The 24,966-nt window shown below is 50.9% G+C and overlaps 1 protein-coding gene across 10 annotated transcripts in view; it reads right to left on the minus strand.

The window, feature by feature from the left end:
* Window positions 1-24,966, minus strand: part of EXD3 (exonuclease 3'-5' domain containing 3) — a 301,498-nt gene that overhangs the window by 61,928 nt on the left and 214,604 nt on the right. The window contains exon 21 of one of the 10 annotated variants that reach the window (XM_074891175.1): window positions 318-777. The exons of 8 other annotated variants lie outside the window; for them this stretch is intronic. In XM_074891175.1, the coding sequence (XP_074747276.1) occupies window positions 766-777 (12 nt within the window). In that variant the 3' untranslated portion in view covers window positions 318-765. Of the gene's footprint in view, window positions 1-317; window positions 778-13,515; window positions 14,524-24,966 lie in introns of those variants that run through there. One more of the 10 variants, XM_074891173.1, reaches the window with a different exon arrangement.

Below are 24,966 nucleotides of genomic sequence, written 5' to 3' on the forward strand. Positions count from 1 at the left end.
TATTGCAATTAAATGGAATAATTGTTTATGAGTTGCTAAGGTATATTTGGAACAGATACAGTGGTTAAGAAGAAAAATTTTAAATAGATCAGAATTTGCCTAGCAATACATTCCCGAGCAATACAACGCCACTCTTTAATGAACAGATAGTATTCAAGTCCAGCTCTACAGCCATTAGCCTACGTAACTCCCATTAACTTCAGGAGCTCAGCTCAAAGGATTAGGAAATAGATTAGCTAAAGTCTGCAAAATGGAAAGTGCTCCATAACCGAGATGTGCTATTACAGGGATAACCACAGGGATCCTCCTCTGGGGATCAGTGAAAAGGGGACTTCTCCAGTTTTATCGACCAGTATTTTCCAGCTATGACATTAACCAAATACCACTACTCAAGAAATCAATGAGCACAAACATAGCCATACAACTAGAAATTCAAGAAATTAATATTTCCCTGAGTTAAGTACATTAAGAAACCAAACAGCCAGAAAGAAAATGTACCATGCGACTGGCAGTTCAAAGCAGGCAGAGCAAACGGGGTTTTGGGACACCTGCAGTTGCGAGGTGCCTTTGTGGGTCATCGCCACGCTACAGCCCTCCAGCAGGACAGCTCGTGAATTTGGGATGCGTTGCTCAGGGATGATCCAGTTTAGCACTTGCCAAGGCTGAGACTCAGCGTTCAGCTTTTCCTCCTCTCCACACCTGCCCCCAGGAGGGACATCAAACCCCTACATGTGTCAGGCTCTCAGCAAGGGCTTCTCCAGCTCATTAAGTGCATAGCTAAAAGTAATCAGAATAAAATTACTGAGCAGTGAGGATGGAGCATGAGCCTGCTTTCCCCCTTTCTAAAAGTCCCTGGATTTTCTTTTATGCCGGCGACTCCACAGAAAGCACCTTCCCCAAAGAAAGCGCGTCCAACCCCTACAGCATGAGTCCTCGCAGCAGAGCTGCTGCACAGCTGGCATCCCAGCCCTCTCTTGGGTGACACTCCCAAACACACCCAACCGAGCACACTGGGTGCCACCAGGTCACCCATGTCTGGTGGCAAATCCATGGGCATGGGCATGCCATGGCTCTCACGTCCCTCAGGAGAGTTAAGATGATGCTCACTTGGAAATCACAAGCTCTCTGTTTACTTCATCTCGTATATGGTGACTAATTCCATCATTCAAAGAGCTGACGATGATGAAAACAAGTGGAACGATCAGGGAGGAAATTAAAAATAGCCCTCATGTGGCACTGTGTCAAGTGCTCATGTTTAGATTTTAATTTTATTTTTTTATTCCAAGTTTCTTTGATAAAATATTTTCCCATGCTGAATACACTTGGAACGTCCCCTCCATCACGGCATTCCTGACGGATGAGCCAGGCTGTCGCAGATCCTATGCCAGAGCTGTATTCCCTCTGCTCCGTGATTCTCACTCCCACATCTACACCTTTGGGACCTGGAAGTCATTAATCATCGTGCACCAGCCACGAAGGTACCTCTGAAGGCAGAAACTTCATCTCGGACACAGCACGGGAAGGAAACCGAGACTTTGACAGCCAGCACAAGCCTGGGACCACATCTCTGCTTGGCTCCTGCGCTGTGTAGCAGTAGGTAAGATTTTTCAGCAGGGAGATTCTTTTGGCCATGAGACTCAATGATCTTGGTAGAAAGCGGATGTTTCACTGTCCCAGTGGCTTTCTCGTGTGGCTGCAAACCCAGCAGAGACCTGGGGGGTCCATCTCACCCATCTTCATCAGGCTGGAGATGCCTAAAGCAGGCTCAGCACTGCAGCTCCGCTCACAACTGGTGGAGTGGAACGGGGTGATTTGTCTCACCCAAGGCAGATGGCTGCTTGAGGCTAAAGCAACTCCTGCCCCCGATGTCCCAATACAAAAGGTGTCGGGGGACAGCCCCCACGCTGTGCTCAGGCCACCAAGAGCCCCCCAGCCACCAGGCGTGAACGCTCACCATAAGCTTCCCTACCATTTCCAAGTTCTGCATTCCTTGGAAACATCTGAAAAAAACTAACAGTTTGATTTCAATGTCTTTGGACAAAATTTTCTGTTTTTAAAAAACTGCAAATCTAAATTATGTTTTTCATTTGCCTTTCTCACCATGAGCAATTACTAGCCTTTGGGGGCTATTTCAATTTTTTTTCCTTTTTTTTTTTTTACCTTTCAGGCACCTCACTGCAGGCACAGGTTCCAAGAGTGAGCTGCCAAGGTCTCATCATGCAAAATTACTGAGTTGCAAAAATAGGAAACACGCCTCTGTTCCCAGGCTCCCGCCACTCATTTATTGCCTGCATGGGAAACAAACATTTACAGCTTCTCTATTTAGGGGGATGCATTAAAGTCCCATTTGTTAAAAATTGTTAGAAGAAGTCCAAGGGTGAAGGGAATCCTGAAAACAGCATTTACAAGGAAAAATGTATAAACTGTGAACGAGCGTGATGCCAGCCTGGCTGCCGTGTGCCTGTACACACACCGTGACTCTGCAGAGAGAGAAGATGCTCAGCTCCAAGCAGGACAGGAGGATGCAGTGGCCACGCACACCAAAAGTAATGTAAATTTTCTCTGACATAGTAGACAGAGAAGTGGTGACCAGTGCTTTCTGGGAAGAAGGAGATTTTATGGATCAATTATTGAAAAACCAGACGCTGCCTTCCCAGAGTAGTGCGAAAAGCCCATACTCATAAATATCTTTAAAACCTTCCTGCAGCAGGTACAGCCTGGCATCCCCACTGCCCGTGGGAGCACAGGCAGCGGTGAGACAGCCTGTGGATGCTCATCCAGAGGCCAATATCAGCTGCTTCCAATTAAACATTTATAACGGAGCCACCTGTCTGGATGCTTCTGCTGATGGAAGCAGGCTGGTGGTTTGGATTGAGGTGGTCTTTCCCCACACAAGAGCCCATCACATCCTGCTTTGCAGTGGAGAAGGGTGAGTAACCCCTCATCCACCATTCCTACAGGCAGTGGAGAGAAATGTTTTGAGTCCCTGCTCTGCCCTGGACTTTAGGGTCCCAGGAGGGACCTTGTCTCCCTGCAGGCTGCAGAGGGGCCTGAACAACCCACGATCATAGAGACATCTTCACCAGGGATGGCTGAAGCTTGATCACAAGACCTCCAGCCCTACTCTCTTGGGCACACCGCTGCTCCCTGCTTCGTATTACCCACCTATGAGGCCTATTTCCACCCACCAGTGTTTCCCCCCACGTCTGGGCATGGGCTGCTTTCACCACAGGCAAAAAGAGTCCAGCCTGACTGTCCTTCCATCCGAGAGGCACCTCAGCATGATGGAGTGATGGCCCTCGGGGCCCTGGAGAAAGACTCTCCCTTTAAGGAGAAAGGCAAAGCACTTTGTGCAGGGATCTGTGCTTGTTTTGTCATGGGACACATTACCCTGAACCCAAAAGAGGAAGGAAAAAGGGGGGGGAGCTTTTGCCTTTCTGGTGGGAACAGCATTCGAGCTAACTTTGTTTCCCTTGGGGAAAGGCACCAAAATAACAGAGGAAGGGGGGTGTAGTGGGGGGGGATGAAGCTAAAAAGGCTACGTAATCTGCCTGGGAAAAAACACGCTCCCAACAGCGCTCGTGAGCCCACCCATCCGCCCGCCGCAGCGGGCAGCGCGGCTCAACACGCGGGAGGAGAGCGCAGTGCGGCTGGTACGCTGCCGGCACCCAGGGACACGGCTCCTGCGGGCTGAGCCCTGCGCTGGCAGCCACAGAGGAACCCTGCTGAGGTTCTGCAGACACCATCTGCCCTGTTTGAGGCTCTCCGAAGGCATCATGCAGAGGGAAGAGCACTCGCTGGGGAAGTCCGGGTCTGGAGAAGTTACTTGCTCAAAGCGCCCCACACACCAGGCTGGGATGGCAGCCAGTGATCCAGCCTCCCACCACCCAGCTTCTCCACCAGCCTGCCCTGCCTGCATTTAACTCAATGCTTCTTGCTGCAATACCTGAGATCAGTGTTTGAAGACAAGGCAGGCAGGTCCCTCCACGGGCTCCCTTACACGGGGAGGTGGATCCCCACCACCATCCCAATGGTCTTCACCTTCCATGATGGAGCATCCCCTGGAGCAGCCAGCACAAGCACGTTACACAGGCATTGGTGTCAGACTTTCACAGAATCATCTAGGTTGGAAAAGACCTTGAAGATCATCTAGTCCAACCATTAACCTAACATTGACAGTTCCCAACTACACCAGATCCCTCAGCGCTATGTCAACGCTTTATTCCAAAGCATAAAGCTACACAGACTAGCAGACTGTTAAAACCTCATGGTAAAAACAATTTTTCTCACCATAGCATCTCTTTCCTTAAGCAACACGGACTAGGAGCCTGCAGTGTGCCAAGCCTGACCGGTGTCTAGTATTCCCACGTGAAATAGAGATTTTCAATCCCTACCTTTTTGTGTCATGTCTTGAACCCAGCAGAGAGTGGATTAAATACCACATCAGCCCTCCCTGGCAAAACCTGAAGTGCCATGACTGGGATAGCACAGCACCCCATTGCAGCTACACCCGCACAGAACAACGTCTGACCCTGACACTGGGGCCTTGAAGGACAGCACCTTCAGAGGGTGAAAACCACAATCCCTTGGCCATGAGATCACTGAAGTGAGGAAAAGCTGATGGTGCAACCTGCCGGGAGGCCAAGCTGCCACATCTCCACACGTGGGAGAGAGCAGAGCAGCCCCCTTATCTCAGGGCACAAGTGAAAAAGTCCCCAATCTGCTCCAAATTCACCCTCCTCCAAAATCCACAATGACTAACCCCTTTCAGCAAAACCATTCCCAGGCACCAGCTGTTCTCCCAGCTGTGACGCAGCACTGGGCACCACGGACCAGAGGTCACCCATGGCCCAGGAGCTTTCTGCGGGCTGTAGCCTGGCAAAATTACCGGCTCTGGTTGAAGCCCTGACATGTGCCCTCTGCTCCTGCCCATGCAGCTCCCACTGGGGAGACATTCTCCTGCCCGCAGCAGCAGCCTCTGCCTGTCCTTGCTATGGAGCTTGTCAACACGACAGCACAGGAGCCCACCCCATGGGTTTTTATACACTCCTCAAAGACACTCAAACCCATGAAACCAGCAGGCAGGAGAGTTGGAACAAATCTCCTGATGAAGCTGCTGCACACTGGAGTCCAAGCGCTATCTCACACCATTGCTTTAGTGGGTAAAACACATAAACCCAGCAGCGACTCCTAAGCGCTTCTTGTCTGAACGAACTGTACTTTTGCCATGTCCTCCATGGGGTAGGAGGGTGCAGAGAAACCATTTTGTTCTCTTGCAATGTCCTTCTCTTTCTATTCTTCCCCTACGTGCTGCAGGCTGGTTTTTGCAGGCTCTCTGCTCATGCATCAGCAGCACCAATCACCAGCCCTTCTTGTTTTCCAAAATCCCACCTTACATTTTGCTTGCCCAGCTTGCATGCATCTTCCCACTGGCTTTACCAAGGCTGCAGCTCTATTTTCTAAAGGTCCTTGCTTGACTGAAGATCACCTGTCTAAAAGTTGCTCTGTTACTCTATGCATTTTACTGCCTTCAGCATGTTGTGTTGGATAAGTGGAGAGAGGCTGCTACAGGCTCTTGAATTGCCTCCGTGCTGAGTGTAACTAGATCCATTTTCTTTTTTAACTTTAGTACTAGTATTTCAGTAAATCAGTTTATTATGTATCTTCCTAAGTACTTGGTGGAATGAATAACAATGACAGCAATGCAAATAAGCACAAAAACATGCAGCTTCAGGATGTAACGCTCCCTCTGCCTTTGCACTGTAGGAAGCCTGGGAAGTCCCTCTTCACGAATTCAGGCTGAAAGATATTCCCGAACCTACAGACCAGCTCATGCCTGACATCTGTCCTCCTCTTCAGGACTGAAATAAGACATACAGTAATAAACTAGTCCTAGCCAAACTCTGGAGCCCTCTCATTTTTTGTCTTGTGAGAGAAATGAGAGACTGGAAGGGTTTTAGTCACTACCGGCTGTTTTTCCAGCAGCTTCTCTTCCACAAAACGTGAATGATTTGCATCCCTTAATGGGTGCTTTCTTAATTATGTCATCTGAGGGCACAGAAGCCCGGGGACAGAAGACTCCCTGCAGATCTCCAGAGCACAGGGCACATGTAAGATGCCACCTGATGAGGACAGGCTGAAGAGTATTGTCCTCCAGCGGCTCTGCGGGAGGTTTTGATGTCTGCCAATCCAAAAACCTGGCACTGCACATTTCAACCACACCTGCTGAGGGGTATTTGCAAGCTCAGTCCCATATCATGTGTTTCCTCCCCTTACCCAGCAGGTCACTTGGATACACAGGAAAACGGACATGGGACTGGCTTGCAGGGCTTGCTCTTGACCAGTCTCTAGTGCCTGGCTTTGTATCACAGTGTTATCTTCTGAGCTTTTACAAACTGATTTTTAATGAACCAAGCCAGTTTCTTTCTGTGTACTAATTTAGGATTCAGTATTTTGCCACAAGGCTTTGGACAAATGGCCTATTAGATTTTTGCTTCCTGCCTTTGATGAAGTCCTTAAGTGGCTGTTTCAAGAACGTTTCCTTAAAAAGCAAATGAAATATCTGCCCAGTTGCTTTATTTTGCATGTGTGTTTGCACGAGCTTGTTGACTTTTGTTCCACCTCCCTCGTGTCCTGCAGCCTGGGCTGTAATTACAGGACTTCTGCCTGTGCAGGTGTTGCAGTTACGACCAGCGAACAAGGCTGCTGTGTTTCAGCACCTCAATGGGGAAAAAAAAAAACCCTGCTTTTTAGGAGGTGCTGGGAGGTAGGAGAGACTGAGTCTGGCCTTGCAGATGGGAAGGAAAACTGAGCTGAGCGCCATGAAACCCTTGGAGCAATTTGTTTCTGACCTGCACTTGGCTTGCAAACCCGTCTGCAGGAGGCTCAGCCCTGCTTCCAGGAGAGCTGTCACGCCTTGCCGGGGGGGCAGCCCCGCTCTCCCAGCTCCCTCTGCCCTTCTCCCCTTCCTTCCATGAGCTTTCCCACTCCCTGGCACTTCAGTCTCTTGCAAAGCCTTGTCGCTAACAGACAGGGAGGTGACAGGGATGGCAGTGACAAGTGACAAAGGAGAAGGCAAGGCCAGCACCCTGGCACTGCCATGTCACGTTTGCTCTGTTCCTTCCCCTGTTTCTCGTGCCCTGTTGGATACCCACCGCTCACGCTGCACCCCCTTGTCCCCCTGTCTCCAGTTGCCTGCACGCGGCTGCATAGGAGCACACTGGGAGAGGGGGGTTCCTCGGAGTCTCTTTAACCAAGTAATAAGTGATAGAACAAGAGGGAATGGCCTCAAGTTGCACCAGGGAAGGTTTAGACTGGATATTAGGAAGGATTTCTTTGCAGAAGGGGTTGTTGGGCGTTGGAATGGGCTGCCCAGGGCAGGGGGGGAGTCCCCATCCCTGGAGGGGTTGAAGAGTCGGGTTGACCCAGCGCTGAGGGATCTGGTGGAGTTGGGATCTGTTAATGTTGGGTTGATGGTTGGACTGGATGATCTTCAAGGTCTTTTCCAACCTAGACAGTTCTGTGATTTCTGTCTGTGAGGATGAACACTTCACTCTCACACGCAGGGAGAAGCAAATGGACTGGTGTTGAACTGGGAACAGATGGGGACGGCTGGTGCACATCCCTGTTTGTACCTTGCTGCGTGAGCCCAGCACCGCGCTCCTAATTAAGATGTTGTTAAAAATTCAGACTAATTTGGATGCAGACGGGGGACACGGGGGTGGCACTCTGTGCACCCAGCTGTCCTTGTGCTGCTCCACGTGGCCCTGCGGAGCTGGAGAACACCTGAGCTGAGCCCCGTTTCTTTCCTGGGGCTGGCTCACGGGTGCAGATTCATCAGCAGCACAAAGGGAGAGGGAAGCGCCAGGGAATCGCCCTCCTGCGCTACGCTTGGAAAGCAGCACGGACCGCTTGGCCCCAGCACTCGGTCCCTGCTCTCGGCGGCAGCCGCGCTGGCACGTCCCTGGCTCTGGCACGCCGCGTTCTCTGTCACCACTGCCCCAGTGTCCCCCCCACTGCAAAGCCCTGCGCTCTGATAAAGAGTTAAGGCACTCTCAGAGGCGGTTCTGTGAGAACATTTCTCAGAGGGCAGTGCACTTTTATTCGAAATAATTTTCCATTCCATTTATATCTATATAATAGGAGGTGGCTCTGGGGTCCGAGTTTTCCATAACCCCAGACCTCATTTCCCTGCCTGGGCTTGACCCCTGCTCAGCTTCCCCAAGAATAACAGAGAAAAGTTCAATGGGAGAGAAAGAGCCACGGGGCTCAGCTCCCGCTGCTGCCTCATGATGCTGCGGGCACGCAATTAGACTCATTTTGTTGACAGAATATATTATATATACATATATGTACACATATTATATACATATGTAATAGAATATATACATTTATATGTATATGAGAAAAGCCCTGAAAGAAATGTACCTGGAATGAGATTTCCAAGCAAATATGGCAAAGAGGACCTCAGGATGCTCGCTGCATAGTCCTACAGCAACATATGGTTTGGTAACGGAGATGTTATGGTTGGGTACTTTGTCAATGGAGAAATCATTCTTTCTGCTAAAAACATTTTGATTTTAAAAAATATTTCTTATTAAAACATTTTTGATTAAAAACATTTGAAAGCGTTTTGTTGTTTGCCTCCTTTCTTTGGGAGTTGGGGGGCATCCTTCTTTACTAAAAATATAGTTTCACCGAACAAGGCTGTAAAGGCCAGTGTCCAGGCGAGAAGTCTGCTTCTTGTAAAAAAACACATTTGAGAGGAAGTGCCCCAATGAGCCCCCGTGGCCTCTTGCCCAGCAGCTGCCCTGCTGTTGAGGCAGGAGGTTCAGCCACACTCCTGCTGCCGGGCCAGCGCGGACGGACACCGGCCCAGGATGGGGCTCAGTGGCTTTTGACTGAGCCTCCTGGACACCGGCGTGTGATATCTCCTCTTAACCCAACCACTGCCTTCCCTGGAGGGAGCACGCCATTTCCCTGACCTTAAGCCTGATAAATGCACGGAGGTTCTTCGTCTGACAAACCCAGAGGGAAAGCGGTTCCCCATGCCGGGGTCCCCAGGGATGTGCTCTTGGAAGGTGTCCGCGGGGGCCACGTTTCGGTGGATCTCCCCTCCAGGACAGCAGTGTCCAGCAGCACCAACTGCCTTAGCACAGGAGGAGATAGAAAATGTTTGTGTTTACATGTCAGAAAAATGACTAGTATATAAAAATGCCTGCTTAGTCAGATGAGCTTCCATTAAAATCTGGAGAAAGGCAGCACTTAACCAACACCCCAGCTATTTTTTTGCTGCATCACTCTCAGCTGACAGTTTTAATTGTGAATGGCTGTGTCTAGTGTGCACCCTTGAAAACACTGGTGGTGATTTCCAGTTCCCCTGCAGCCCAAGCAGTTTTAGGAAGTCTCAGTTACCTGTTTCTCCCCTTCCCTTCCCACACAGCTGCCTCCTGCCTCCTCCCAAAAGGCTCCAGGCACTGGAAGTAGCTGAGCTCACGTGAGCGGGATCAGGTCCCAGGGACCGACGTGGGACGGAAAGGTCCTTCCCTCGAAAACTATTCAGGCAGGCATGTGTCATGCATGGAATATTTTCCAACTCAACTTTCTCAGCAGGAGCGACAGGAGTTTGCACCGTTGGGCAACTCAGAGCAGTTGCACTCAGCTCTTTGGTTGCTCACCCTATGAACAACCATGTTCCCACCTCCCCGGATCCATCAGGATCCACCTCCCTCTGCTGTGGCAGGAAGGAGCCACTCCGGTGCTGGGTCTTCATGAAACAGAGGCTCTTTATTTAATTCATAAATTATTTGATGTAATTTTTAGCTTCTGCACCTGTGTATTTCTCTGTTCAATACATACCTAGTGCAACATCATGGCTATAGATCTCTTCAGGTACCAAACCTGCCAGTCAAATACGGAAATACACACTATGGATGATGCCCAAGTCTGTTTAGGAGGTGCCAAAAGAAAGACTGAGAGAAAAAGAAACCGCAAAGAATGGGTATGAAAAACTAGTGGGCAGAAGCGGGGAAAGAGAAAAAGCTAACAGCTGCCTGGATGCGATGTTTTACACCCCACTGTGATGGGGAGAACTCCTCTCTATTGGCCCAGCAGCTCCCAACAGCCCAGCATGGGCCATTCTTCTGGGTAAAAAAGAAATAAAATATTGAGAATGAAAATATACAGAATTGAGAGTTTAGCAGAACTGCCAGCCCCACAAGTTTCTGTCACTAATACACTTGCTGGACTGTCTTAAAAGGGACAGAGCTGAAAGACGCAGAGAATTTACCTAGACTGCAGTTAGAAGTGTGACTGCAGGAAGGGATCCCCACCTAGGCTGGCACTTAATGAGCTCTGAGCTTGTTAAGCCTGAGCAGAACCTGCTGCAGGTACGGTCAGGATCCCCGCCAGCCTTGCACAGGGCAGCTGCCAAGAGCTGGGCAGCTTTGCTACAGAAACGGGAGCTAACGGCGAGCTGGGATGTGTTATCCAAACCAGAGACAGAGTGATTCCCAAATGAGCTTTTGAGAAGCAAGGCGAGGGATAACAGATGCCAACAACCTTTCAGTATCGGGTCACATCCAGTTTTTCACTTACAGCCTCAGAGGACCCCCAACACAGAATCACTCCACTTAAGCTGGACCAGAAACTGCTAAATGTGTAAATTCCTCACCAAGCTGATAAGAGCATTTAAACTGATGCTTGCAGAGCTGTCTCGACCTTCCCTCGACTCCTTAGCGAGTTGGTTCCATGATGGTGGTACTCAGAGCACACCAGCAGACATATCCCCACAACTTGTGCAACTCCTTGTTACTTCAAAGATGCCAACACGTGCTGCAGGGCAGAGTAACACGCTGGTCCCACACAAATCATCCCGCACTTCCCAAACAAGACATTCGGGATGGTTGTAGGCACCTCTTTGCAGTCGGCTGCTTCTTGAACCACCCGATTCACACAGTTCTGCAGCCTCTCTGCACTGACCCAGCTGCAGCTGCCTGCGGACGGAGCATCCCGGGGTGCTGCAGTGGTGGGAGGTCAGCAGTCACACTGCCGTGTCTGGAGGAGTTACACATTTCAGAGTTTTCAGTAACTCCACTAGATTCACAAAGTGGAAGCAAAAACCAAGGGTGTTTCTGACTGCAGAGGGATTCTTCTGAGACGCACAGACTCACGAGCTTGTAAAGCTCATGGTGTCTGTAACAGCTAACAGCCTGGGCTCTGCTTTGGGCTTTGACTCCATCCCCAAGCAGGACATGGTTTTTCCACTTTCAGATGCCTGGCCGGAGGGCAGCCCAGCCAGCCAGGTGTGCCCGAAAGTGTCCCCTGAGCCACACTTGCTCGCCGGGGCAGGACACCTGCAGCTCCAGGAGCAGCTCAGCAGCCAACACAGGGGCTGAACAAATTACTCTCGTCCCCCCAAACTGCTATAGCAGAAGAAAGGGAGGAACACCCCAAGCCCACACCAGCTTTCCTAAATCAAACCAGCTCAAAACCCTCCACGAGCCCTATTTGCTCTAAGGAATGTCTGGCAAAGGGAGCCATGCACATCTCCTCCCTTCGTCATGCTGGGGTTGTCAAGTTGGTGGGGAAATAATAAACACTTCTCTAAACTTCCTAAATGTCAAGAAAATATGTACAGGGCCCACTTCTGCAAAGCACGCATGCCAGCCCGAAGGGCACACATGCACACTTCGCTGGGCGCTGCCTGGCACGCTTTTTGCAATGATTTTTATTAAACATTTGCGGTTTTCCTGCTGAAAAACCCAGTGAAAGATTAATGCCAAAAAGTGACTCCTCTGGGGCTGAAACTGTCAGGCAGCCAGGACACAGGGAAGTACGGAGCCGCCGTGTCCATTCCTTCCCTAACATATTTTACAGCCAGAGAAATAAGACCCAGCCTGGCGGGGACTGCGGCACGTTTAGGGGGGAAATCTGTGCTAATGCTGACTGTGCTCTGGAGACACAGAGAAGACCTCAGGCCCACAGTCGTGAACATTTCACCAGCAAATAAATTCATATAAAAACATTTTCCATGTATGTAATTTTTAATTTTTTTTGCTTTAAAATGCGATTGCTATGGTGTCCAGCTTTCTCTCATCTCTAATCATAACTTTGCAGTGCCTCCCAGCTGCTGAAATCCTGCGCTAGGCATGGAAATGGGCTGAGCATGGAGCTCAGCTCCTGGGAGGCTTCCAGCATGGGCCAGAGCCACCCCGTGATGCAACCAGAACAGGCAGGTTGGCACCAGGACAAGCGACACAGCCAGGTTTGGTGTGTGCCGCGGAGTGCCCCAGCCCCGCTGCCCCGCCAGCCGCTGTGGCCGTGGGGCAGACGAGCTCCTGCTCCCGCTGCGGCACCCACGGGGCAGCGATGGGTGCCCCAGCCTGCGCGTGGGAGGGCAGCGCTTTACCGCAGCATCAGCCTTCATTTATTTCCAGCTTCAACTATTACACTTTAATGAAGGTTTTCTAATGAGCTGTTTAAATAGTAATTAGAGGCCAGCACTGAAGAGGGAGATAAGTCTTGTGGGTATCTCGCCCTGCAAGAAAGGACCTGATAAGAAAGAACTGAATGATTTTCTTCTGGGATCAGTTCCAAGGAGCAATTATCCCCTTGATACCACACTGCTTAATCGGGAGCAGACTGAAAAAACACTTGACAGTGGCTGGCGATGAATGGGCCACTTTCCCAGCGTTTTACAAGGGAAGGCTGGAGGCTTTATGCCAGTACCTGAGATAGGAGATGATCCAAATAGTGCTGATAGCTCATTTCATTTACATACAATAATAATACATTTTTTTAAAAGCTTTGCATAGATGGAAGAACCATCAGCTTTCTTTCCTGACGGGTTCCCATCTCAGCTATTCAAAGGGTTTAGGTTTTATTTAATCTCAGGTGCTGGACTTCAGTGACTTGTTAACGCTGACCAGGAACCCGACTGCAGATCCTTCACTGTTTTGAGCATGACAGCTCCTGTTTTGCTGCGAGCGGTTCTCCCCCAGCAATTACACCAAACAGATGAGCCGAGCTGTGACAATTGTGAAGGACAAGATGACTCACAGACTTGGCTAAAAACTTACTAGTTAACCTCTGATGTTGTCGGAGAGTTAAGTAAGCTCGAACATTTTAATAGGCTTATTTTCTCACCATTCTACCGCCTCAGGTGATCCTTTGTGTTGCAACACAAAATACCGTATCGTGGGATTATTAGAAAAAAGAAAGGGACGTGCTCAAACCGTCATTTTTTTCTGTCACACTCTGCCAGTGCCAATATCTGGTAGGGACTCTGGCAAACGGTGCAAGTGGCAAATGGTGCAAATAGCAACAGTGCAAAGAGATTTGGCAAGTTGCAGAAGTAACAGCCAGGAGGGATTTTTTTGAGGCTGGAGCATTACTCACTATCTGCAGTGCAACGTAGCTAGGAGATACAGTTGTATAGCAGGACGCAGGGAACAAAACCCCGGTGCTCACATGCACGTAAGGAGCACAAGCAAGGACACATCAAGGGGTGCAACCATGGGAGTAGAAGCATCAACTTTATTAACTGGCAAAGGCCCTTCGTCAACTGGCAAAGGCAAAAGAAAACCTGCAAACCTATCTTCTGCAGAGTCAGACTTTGATCACAGATCCCACACACGGGGAGTCCCGAACGCGGGGATGGGAAGGGACTAGCTGTGTTACCAAGGCTGGGCTTTGCTCCTGCAGTGCTGTGTCCTCTAGTCCCTGCAGGAATTGAGTTCAGGTATTTTTACACTGGGACAAGGTGTGGAAACCTGCTACCTGGGGGGCTCGGAGCCTCCTTCTAATTTCCAGCCTGGCTTCACTCATGACACTTTGCACCTTTGTTCCTGTGCAGTGTTGTCTTAGCTCCACATCTCTCCTCCCTCCTACGTGCACATCACCCCTTGCAGACAGCAAGAGCAGGGAGAGCCCCTCGCAGCCAGCCCCTTTCCTTAGCCCACAACTCCAGGCTCTTTTTAGGTCTCCTACAACATCACCTTCACTTCCCTGTAGCCCCCATCTGACTTCATCTGTTTGGGACCAGAACTGGACACTACCATCACACATGGGTTACTCGAACAGGGTAAAGTCAGAACAAAGATCCATCTAGTCCAGGAACCTGCCTTGGATACTCACTGGGTGCTGATGCTCAGGGTAGAGTTTCATGGTACAGCAGAGCCAGCTTCAAAGCTCCCTGCTGCCAAGAGGGGACATCCCAGGAGCCTCCCTTCCCTGAACCCCTTCTTAGTGCCTGCTCACACCCTTGGACGGGTCCTGGCACAACCTCAGATCACACGGGAGCCATTCACCTGGCAAACATGGAAATACCCCAGTCTTTTTTTTGGCCATGTTTGTTTTCTGCCATTGCAGTGCACTGAACTGGCTTCCTGGCTGGTCAGAGGAGTGTCAGCAACTGCTTGAGCTCAGCAGAGCACACCAAGAAGAGGTGGATGGAGCAGGACCTTCTTCTTCAGCATCAGTGGTGTGTTAAAAGTTAGTCAGGTCATCCCATGAAATCACATCCTGCAAGATGGAAAGGAGAACAAGGCACAGAAGAATGAATCATCCACAAGTTTCAAGAACAAACACGCTCAGGACGTGGGGGGATGCAGAGGGCCCCATCACAACATCCCACAACCAAAAGCGGGACTTCTGCACCACATACTCAGTTTCTACAGTATCATACTGCAATGGGCTCCAAATTCAACTGTGCATCACACAGAAACAGCCTGCGCTTCTTCCCCTCCCCTTTTCTCTGCCCTTTTCCAGTGACTCAAGGGCTGACTTAAGCGCAGGGGCCTTTCGCATTGTTGGAGTTTGCCGGGCTCCAGGTGACTGCTGGCTCCTCACCAGAGCAGAAATCTGAGCTGCACATCCTTCTGTGCATGACTCCTTGACTCTGTCATTTCATCTCATTCCTTGTTTTCCTATCCTGAAGGGCATCCAGTTCTTTGTGCGTAATTTCCCCCAACTCCTTTGTTTTGATGATGATTCCCAATTACGGGTAATTACCAAATTTCATTAGCAATTTCTATGTTTTGTGCCAAGGCCATTAAAAATGTGAAACAACATAATTTCCAAGGCCGATTTTTGAGAAACCCATCTAGCACAGTCCTCACAGCCTAGCACCTCCAACTGATTTAATACTTCTCCTTTACTGAAGACCAGACATATATGCTGTCTGCTTTGTCGAGAAGATCAGGTTTTTTATCTACTCTGGCATCATTTACTTTCAGAAAATCCATATCTCATCTTATCCATTTTCCATGTTCTTAATTATTCTCTATTTTAATGTTTATTCTAAAGCTTTCCATACTAATAGATTCAGACTAATAGACTCCTACGTGCCAAGAACACATTCTCCCTGCCCCAATAAATAGACCTCTATTTGCTGTTCTCCAGCCAAACCATCCAACCCCTGTGGTTTGACAGATTTATAACAAACCCTTCTTCCGTGACTTCAGCTTTGTGCCAGCCCTTTCTCATTTCTGAAGGAGAAGCTAGCTGGTCCTACCTGTTTGCATGCTCAAAGATCCTTGGCTGCTGCTTCCATTTTGGTTGTGGCATCTCCCATCCCCATACACTGCCACCCGTCATCCTGCCTCTCTCCCCTTGGCCAGCATCTCCACTGCTACCAAAAACCCAGGCAAAGTTTTCGCTTTGTTTCTTTCAGGACTATATGTAGATTATCTTCCATCTCTGTCCCATCCTCAGTGCATACCAGCCCCACTTCTTCTTTCCTGCTTCCTCTTTCATTTATATGGCTGAACAGTTTCCAAGAGTTGTGCAACCCATCTTTTGCTATTTCCTTTAGTAACCTTGACAAGGTTGAATTCTGCCTCACTTTCAGACTTGCTTGCTTTACAAAAATTGCAAAAATTGCTTTTTCATACTGGTCTTTCTTCTTTACCTGTGGATTCCCTGATCTCCGTCAGCAGCATCTCTTCCTCCCACCCACCAGCCCTGTACCCCGTTCCTTGTCCCCACAGATCCCCAAGACCCTTGCTGCCAAGGGAAATGGGCAGGGCTTGCAGGAGGGAGCTGCTGGCAACTCAGCCTTCCTGGCTGCAAGGCCGTGGGCCACCCTGTTTGTGTTGGGCCAGGGGGTCCTGCCAGAAGGAATGATGATGCTCAAAAATGTGCTCATTAGCTAAAGCCCTCAATCCCTCTTGCCCTCTGCAGTGCCTGGCTGCCAGAGGAGCAACTTGGGCCGGTGCTTGTGGCTGCCCCAGCTGGTCCCGTGAAGCTCCAGGGCCAGGGAAGATTCTTGGAATCAAACAGAACTCAATAATCAATCATCATTATTATTTTTAGATCTTTCCTTTCTGCTACTCTCTGAAGCAGGCTGAGGTTCTGCTGAGCCATGCAGCACAGAGCGCCTTTAGTGCAAACCCAAAAATATCCTCAAAATTGGAGGAAAGAGGTAGGTGGGAGGAGGGAAACCCTAGGAACTTGCCCTGAGAGATAGCTCTGCACTTGCACATCTTGCTGGAGGAAGAGTGCCCCGGTCACCAACAAAGGCTTGCTGTGCAGCAGCATCACTGCCAGAGGGTCCTGCCCACACACCCAGCTCATGGATACTCGTGGTTCCCCAAGAAACCCCCCCAGGAGCAGGACTCCAAACCCGTAGTTCTGCATAAAGTCACTCTTCTGGAGCACCTTTCTTGGAACAGTTCTCCCCGCCGGTGGGAAAAGAAACGGGAGCCTGTTAGTCACCTGTGTGCTCCTGCCACAGGCTGTTTGTGCACCAGGGCTCGGGGCTTCGCTACCTGAGAAGGTTTTTTACTGGTGAGGAGGAAAGGAAAGTGCTTCAAAAGAGGACAAGAAACACTGCAGTTCTTGGAACAGCTCCAGCCTTGGCTGGGAAGTTGAGACATGCCTTGGAGGGGATGGGAGTCCCCTTGGAAGATAATCAGAGATTTTGAGTCTCTCCTACTTCCTTCTATTTACAAAGTCAGTGAAGCCAGAAGGCTGGTTCTCCACCTCCACCCCACACACGACAGCATCTCTGCTCACGGCAGGACTGAGGGACACCGCGATGTGAGGCTCCTGATGGCCTCTCTGGAACTACAGCCACTGGGAAAGGGGGTGTCGGGCTGCAGGAGATTTTCCAAACCCCCACTGCGGCCAACAGCAGGGCAGTGAGATGCAGTGCTGGAAGGATCTCACTTCCTAAGGACTCGTGCCCATCATGGAGCACACATCCCATGGGCACTCAAGATGCTGGGGCAATGCTAGGCCTTGTAGCATGAGGAAAGACCACTCTGACCACCTCCTTCTGTTCCACGAGGGCTGCCCATGGTGTGCTCAGCGCTGTACTGGCTCCTGCCAGCCCTCGAGTGGTCCCCCCTCAGCCTGCCAGCCTCACACTGGCCATGCTGCAGCAACCTGTCTGTGCCTGCAGTTTCTCTGAGCCATTGCAGTGCTTTATGGGCATAGTTGGACTGGCAGGAACTGGGCTGGAAGGGTTCATCCAGGTCAAACAAGTCCAGTGTCCACTAATCACTAGCTGCTCGCAGTGCGAGGGTCTCTGCAGCACATCTGTTCTGCACATCTGCATTACAGCCATGGTCCTGCAACAGGCAAACTGCATCAGGGGGATATTGTCCAGCGAGAGAATTGAACAGTCATATTTAATAGCTGCCTGCCCTCTCTTCTGTGCATGCTCTGGGGGATCCCTTCCTCTCCATACATTTCCCTTCACTACCTTAACAAAGGAAGAAACCCCAAACACTTCTCTGACAGACTCCAGCTCTTGTCACACTGCACTTGGCAAACGGAATAAGTTTAATGCAGAACTTCTCCACACCCAGCAGCAGCAGAGTTAAACACCAGCAGGATGTGGGTGGCCATGCACCTTCCATGCTTCATGGGACCAGGAGTCAGAGCAACATCCTCCTCCTCTGCAAGATGCCGAGGGATCCCAGGAAGGGCTCTTGGATGGAGAAATCCAAGCAAAACCCCCAAAGCAGCAGAGGGATCTGGGGTGTTTGCACGGAAGCTGCTCCCTGCTGACATTTCCTCCTAGTTCGACTTCATAGATTGACCTGGAACCTCACATGGCATCTTGTAGACAGCAAAATCCCTTCATTCACAAAGTCCCAGGGCCTTTGGGCTATGTCCATGTTGGGTAGAAAAACAGAATCAGATTCCTCAGGAGAAGTCAGACACAAGTTCAGGGAATAACCAGAGCCTGATGACATATTATAGACATGATGATGTTTATACAAAGCAGTAAAGGTCACACACTCACTAAATGACTTGGGTCTAACAGCTAAGGGCAGCCAAGAGACACAGAGAATACCCCTGGCACCTTACAGGGCACAGAGTCATCACTTTACCTCCATGTGCCTCAGTTTCCCTAGCTCTACCAGCAGCTATAGGAAACTGGTTGTCTCTCAAGGGCATGGAGAGACCTCACTAACAAGTGGCAAGAAAGTGGCTTGAGAGCCTCCGAGGGCTGATGCTAAAGCCACACCAGAGGTTACTGCACCCCAAGCTGGTTCACAGCACTCAGCTGAGAAGGAAAGTTCAATCCCTGTTGCAAACACTTGGCAGAAAACTGACCAGGGCACTGGCTAATGCTGCTCACCCACAGCTGCGTTGTCTTGGACCTCCCCCAGCCCCAGCTCCCATGAACAGTGGCACGAACCGTGAAAGGAGTGAGAGAGGCTTTAAGTACTGCAGATTCCCCTGGCACTGCCACAGGAGGCTTCCAGCTCTCTTCGCTGCTCCTGTCAAGAACTATTTTCCAGCCAGGAGACTATTCCAGCACCGATGCGCAGAGAATCCATCGCAAGGCAGGAACCTGAGCGCACAGGCTGAAAGATGCTTTCACACTCATTTTCCCATCAAAGGAAGCACAACATCCTCCCTTCACCCAAAAATGCAGATACACACTCTCACGTCGCTCCCCTAAAGTGTAGGGTCCACCGTTCCCCTTCCAGTTCCCAGGCAGGTGCGCGGTGCTGTGCCTCACCGAGGTGTGAGTAAGGATTCAGACATGCAAATCCAAAGACAAGCATGTGCGTGTTGCAACAAGGAGGAGGCTGTTCGGCGCAGGGGCTTGGCTCCTCTGCTGAACAGATTCAGGGAACATGCTCATGAAAAACCTAAGTCTCCAAATATTTTATTTTGATCCTTGAGCCTGGCAAGATCTCCTGTGAACATCCACTCGGTTGGGACTACATGGGCCTCAGAGGAAGAAGTGGGAGTGGTAGGAAGTCAGAGACAGACCCAAACAAGGCTCGGGCTTGGGTTTGGGCAGACTGCTGGGAAACCAGAGGGTACGGCTGTAATCCCTGACATCCAAACCGGAGCAGAAACACAGGGGAAGGTTTGAATTTTCCTCTGAAACACAAGGATGCTGAGCATGCCGTTTCAGTCTGAAAGGGATGCTGCTCCCTCAGCCCATGTCCTGCAGCTGCCTCTCACCTGGGAGACACATGGGCAGGTCTGGGGTCAGACTGGTTCCTGCAAACACTCCTGCCATGATGCTAAACCGAAGGGAATCTCTCAGTAACACAGTGCTGTGGATCTGCTGGAGAAGCAGAGCCTTTCACTCTTTCTAAATAAACATAGAAACCTTGATATTTAAGGACAAAAAGCTTTTCTACTAGTTTGTGTGTTTGAGCAAAGGCTTCTTGGACACTCCCCCCAAGCTGACTGAAGAACTGGGGATCAATAACAAGCTGAACAGCTCCTGCTCAGCACAGGTCAGAGCAGGGCAAGAGGTACCAGCATCCATCTGGTAAGCTGTGATAGAGCAAGACACATCTGATCTTGGCTCAAAAACTTCCTGTGATGAGGAATCCACCCCCCTTCCTAGGGATGCTGCACACACCACCAGCAAAGCCCAAATCTTACATCCCGTGGGGGTGAGCAAAGAGCTCAGCTTGACGTGTCCTTGCCGGACTTCTGCAGGACAGCAAAAGTGAGCCCATCTCTTCTTTGAGTGATAACTGGAGACAGTGCTCAGCTCAGCAGTCAGCGCATCACCTGTGGGGGATATGGATTTCCAAGTAGTTGTGATGGCTCAGGTGCCAGAGTCTCTGTGTGACACCGATGTCAGCATCCATTGGGACGGCCCTTAGTACCTGCAGTGCCCTGCAATAGCTCAGGTGAGCACAGCACCTTCATCTCCAGGCTGCCAGCACGTTCACACAAAAATGTGAACTGGTTGTTCATACATCTAGCAGTTGGCTGAAACAGAAATGGCACGTAAGAAAAGGGAAAGCAGCAGGTCAGCCTCTCCTTCCGGGGAAAATCCAGGAAAGTCCATGGATATAAAGAGCCAAGAAGAGCTGAGACAGTGGGAACATGAAATCAGCCAACTGCCCTTCTGCATCGAGACATGAAATTCAAATGAGGCCCCAGTGGGAATCTAAGGCAAACTCACCGCCAGGATAAAGGCTGCTGTCCGCATGGCCGGCAGCGACTACATTGCAAACCAGTGAAGTCATTATCGATTTCCATTCACAGCTACAGAGAGGCTTCAGAGCAAGCCTGGGACACGGAAAATGCTGCGACTGGGATACCAGTACCCTCCAGTCTGGTGCATTTTGTGATTATTGACCCTACAGTGGGAAGCTCGGGCTCAGGAGATAGGGTCCTTTTTATTCCATGCCTCCATCAGAAACTAAGGGGGTTTCCGTTGAATTAGCCTGGGTGGCTGCTTTCCTACTCTGCACAGACTGAAGTGCAGAACAACATTCAGACCCCAAGCCTCAGCTATGGGTCCATGTGATGGATTATTTATTTCTGTAGCTGAACACTAGATATACCATCTGAAATAGAGATGTTAAGAAGAGCCTCAAACCTTCTACCTTTATTCTTCTCTCTCCCCTCCTTTTTTATGTGTACAGGATAAAGAACAGCAGAAACAGGCGAACAGTTTCATTATTTGGGAAACCCTCCTGGCAGACATGCTCAGCAGAGCGGACTCAGGCAACCTCCTGTTCCTTACTCTATATTGGACACTTTTGTAGCTGTCTTGTATCTGGAAGAAAATCTTTGATCTCCTGTCAGCCTGTACATTTGACTCCTGTCAGTTTGTACATTTACTGTCACCCAAACCCAAGGAGAAGCCATGAAAAGCACTGATTTTTGTTGGGAAACAGAAAAGAGGAAAAGCTTGAAGAGATGAGGTGACTGCTGGTGAGCCCACAGTAACGTGACCGCTCCATCATCCATCTGAACCACACACTGGCACCTCCACCTGGGCAGCTCAGCTGCTGCTGTTCCTGACGAGCCCTACGGACGGGGTCTTGCTCTCGCTGCCTCGTTAGCTGTGGGAGAGTCAAGTCCTCTTTAACCACTCAGCTCTGAGTTGCTCAAAAGGATGATGTCCTCCTACCTGACCCCAGCGAGGCAGGGATCTAGAGACACATTTCTTTTGTTCATTCTAGGAAATCCCAGGACATGCTCAAACCAGCATCTGGTTTGAGGGAGAAAGTGAGAGCTAGAAATTAGGACTTTAGCAGCCAAAACCCTCCAGTCATTCCCCGCCCCGGGAGCAACTGTACACCCGAGGTGAAACAGCCTGAACGCTAGGAGAGGACTCGCTGGCAGGCGTTTGACGGAGCGTCTCCCTGTTCCTGACATGATCCATGTGGCTGTTGCTGCTCCACGCAGATCAGTACTCTCGATCCAAGACAGATCAATACCTGAAGTTAACACAGCCTGGGATTTCCTGTGAGCTTTTGCGGAGCTGAGCACACAAACCTCACGAAGTTCAAAACCCCTTCAAGTCCCTTATCCCTGCGAGCGGCTGGAACCCCCCGAGAGGCAGAGCAGCTGCTGTGGCCGGGGCTGGCAGCCGAGCTGTGCCGAGCTGTGCCACGCCGTGCCACGCCAGGGGAGCTGTGACAGTGCTGCCGCGGTGCCTCGCACCGTGTGCTGTCCCTGGCAGGAAGCCGTTTGTCTGCGAGGCAAGGAAACGAGGAGGTTTTGGAGACGGCAATCCCATGCAGCTTCTTGCTGCTTTTCCCAGCTACCGATCCAAGAGCGCCTGTGTTTACTTCCAGCCTTCCTCTCTGCTCGGCTGCCAAGCGGCCTTAACGACCGGACACAAACCACTCCACCAGGAAATGCACTGGATCGCATCAGATAAAAAGGCCATTGCACAGGGACACTTTGCTGGCATTAACCCTGCTCTACCTGGGTCCCAGCAAGGCACCCGCAGGCCGGGGTTAGTGGCAGGCAAGCTGGCCCCATGCATCGCCAGGTTGCTGCTACCAGAGTCCGAGCTGTCACAGCTCCGGCTGTGCTGCAGCTCGAGTCACGTCCAGGTGGCACCGTGCTGCTCACAGACAGGGCGGGTGGACGTGCCAAGCGCAGGCGGCTGCGGCGCTGGGTTCAAACCCCAGGGACCAGCTCCTGCACAGTGGCACGATGGTGGGAAACACAGGAGACGGCCCCAGAGGGTTTGGCCTGTGGTGCAGCCAGACTGACTTCACCAGGGTCTTGCCTGACCTGCTGGTCTGAAAATGCTTTCAAGGAGCAAATGAGATGGGACTGCCCTGCAGCCACTCACCAGACACTGACCACGGGCCTGGCTCAGCCTCTCCTCAGCTGAAAGCAAGGGCACACGCTGCCTCCTCGGGCATGGCTGCATGCACCCACCCAAGACCCACCGGGACCTTCGCCCAAAGGCATAACCCTCAGCAGCACTGGGAGGCTTAGACACTAAAGCAGGGCTCAGAACACCAGGCCTGGCTCTGATGCAGCTTCTCCTGTCAACCTGGATGTGTCACAGCCCCCGCTTCCCAGCAGCGAAGCCATCGCTCTCCCAGGCCCATGTGCTCTCTGCGGCATGGTGTGTCACTGCCATGTGCTGAGGGCACCACCACCCGTGGGCTCCCAGCCTCCACTTAGCAGGGGAGGTGAGGCAGGAAAGCAAGTAGTAACTAAAGACAAAAATGCATTGAACCATTGGAAAAGCAGGGCACTTCTCTGAAGAAGTTTGTATTTTCCACACATTTGCAGTCTCCTGGCCCTGCCACCAGCTGGCAGATGGGTACAGGACTGAGCTATTCGAGCATCCACCATTTTCTTCTCCCTCCACCTTTTTGAACATTTGCAAAAACCAAAGCTCGAAGTGTGGGACTGGTGGGTCAGGTCAGAAGGGCTGGCAGGGGGCTGACGTGGGGCCCGTCCCACCACGCACAGTCCCTGCGTGTGAGCGCTGATGCCACGGCTGATGGCTGACATTTCAACACTTCTCCCTAGCAAGAGGACAGTGCACAACTGTCACTGTCCTGTTGCGGCTGAGGCAGGCGGCTGCTCCAGGAGCCAGGTGAGAAATAACCCCACCACCCGAGAGAGGTCAACACTGAAGTGACAGTCTAACAGAGCTTGGAAGGAAATCTCTGAGCAATCCCTTCTCACCACCTAACACATTGTCTTTCCTTAATTATCCCAAATACTCCAGTTAGCAGCCTCCCTTAAACCACAACTGTCCTGTCTCCTTTTCCTCTTCTTGGTGAGGGCTGGCGTGAGCCACCCAGGAGCGTGCTGGCTGGTCCCAGAGCAGTGGCGAGCAGAGGGCAGAGGGAGGGGAGAGGACCTCTGCTCTTCCTCAGCTCCATTCCCAAACCAAACTCCATCCATACTGAGAAACTCTGACATTTCCATTATGGGAGGAAGGAAAAGAAAATGTACAAATATCTGAACGCCCATCAAAGCCATTCTCCCTGGCAGAGTAGCAGCAGGCTGAGCAGTGAGTGAGAAGCAGCCATGAATAAATCATTCTGGCCACATCTGCACACGTTAAGATCCACTTCATCTTCCCTGTGTTTTAAGCAAGATAAAGGCTATTTTAAACTGACCTTCACTAATATATGCTGCTATTGCTATACTGACTTGCTGGGGCAGCAGCTGACCTGATCGTGCTCTTACCTCTTACCAAGAACCGACCATTGCATTAAGCCAATGCATCCAAAAGACAAATCCTGTCTGGGCTTGAGGATGGGAGGAGGAGAATGGGCCATCGCCAGCATTTGGTTGCCTAAATCAAGGGCTGAGCAGAAGCCCCAGCCACCCCTTTTGTCTCCTTGGCTTAAAGCAGGCTGTGCCCAGGCTCTGCAAAATCACCCAAATTCACCCCATCCCAGCGAGCAGCAGAATCTACTGATGGGGCTTTTGCAAACCAAAACCTGGTCGTGCAGCGGCAGGAGGTTCCTTTTTTGGAAGAATACCTGGCAAAAAAAGATCTGTTTAATAGCTTTGACATGCGTTAGCCCTACCGCTAGCCCTGCTCTGCTAATCCCTTCCCAGTGCTGCTCGCACACTCGCCTGGGTCTGCAGGGAAGTGATCCTGTGTTTGACATACTTGTTATTGTGTCTAGCTCGCTCTCACGCTTACTGGCCTGGGGCCAGGCAGCAGAAGGACGTAACCTTGAGCCAGGCCGAACCCTGCCTTTCCCAGCGATTGAAATGGGAGAGGGTCTGAAGCAGGAAAAACAAGGAGGCAGCTTTTCCCTTTCTTTCGGTGGCAATTCCCCCGCCCTGCTGGGCCTGCCCAGCACACACACATTCCTGACACGGTGCCAGGATGGACATCGGGCAGCCCGCGGGGAGCAAAGGCAGCGTCCGGAGGCTCCACCGAGGCCAGAAGGAAACCTGCAACTCCCTGCAAAGGTCGATACAAGGCTCTGACTCACCCAGCCAGCACTGCACAAACAGGCCTGGCAAGTGAAACGTCCCCACAAAACTGTCCCCTGAGGTCCCTACAGAGATGCTTTGGGAACAGCTCAACACCAGGTCTGCCTTGGGGTTGATGTTTTGCATTTCCCCCAATCCTTAACCTGAGATAAAACACGCTGTGCTATTGCTGTAGCTCCAACCGTAGTGCATCCAACGTAGAGCATCCAGCCCACACCTCACAGACATACGAACTCCCAGCGAAGCCTGCTTGCTGCCCCACCATGCCCACGCACGGCGGCTGTCCCTCCCCACCACCCTCAC

This window comes from Strix uralensis, chromosome 21 (genome assembly GCF_047716275.1).
Source record: "Strix uralensis isolate ZFMK-TIS-50842 chromosome 21, bStrUra1, whole genome shotgun sequence".
Classification (NCBI taxonomy): domain Eukaryota; kingdom Metazoa; phylum Chordata; class Aves; order Strigiformes; family Strigidae; genus Strix; species Strix uralensis.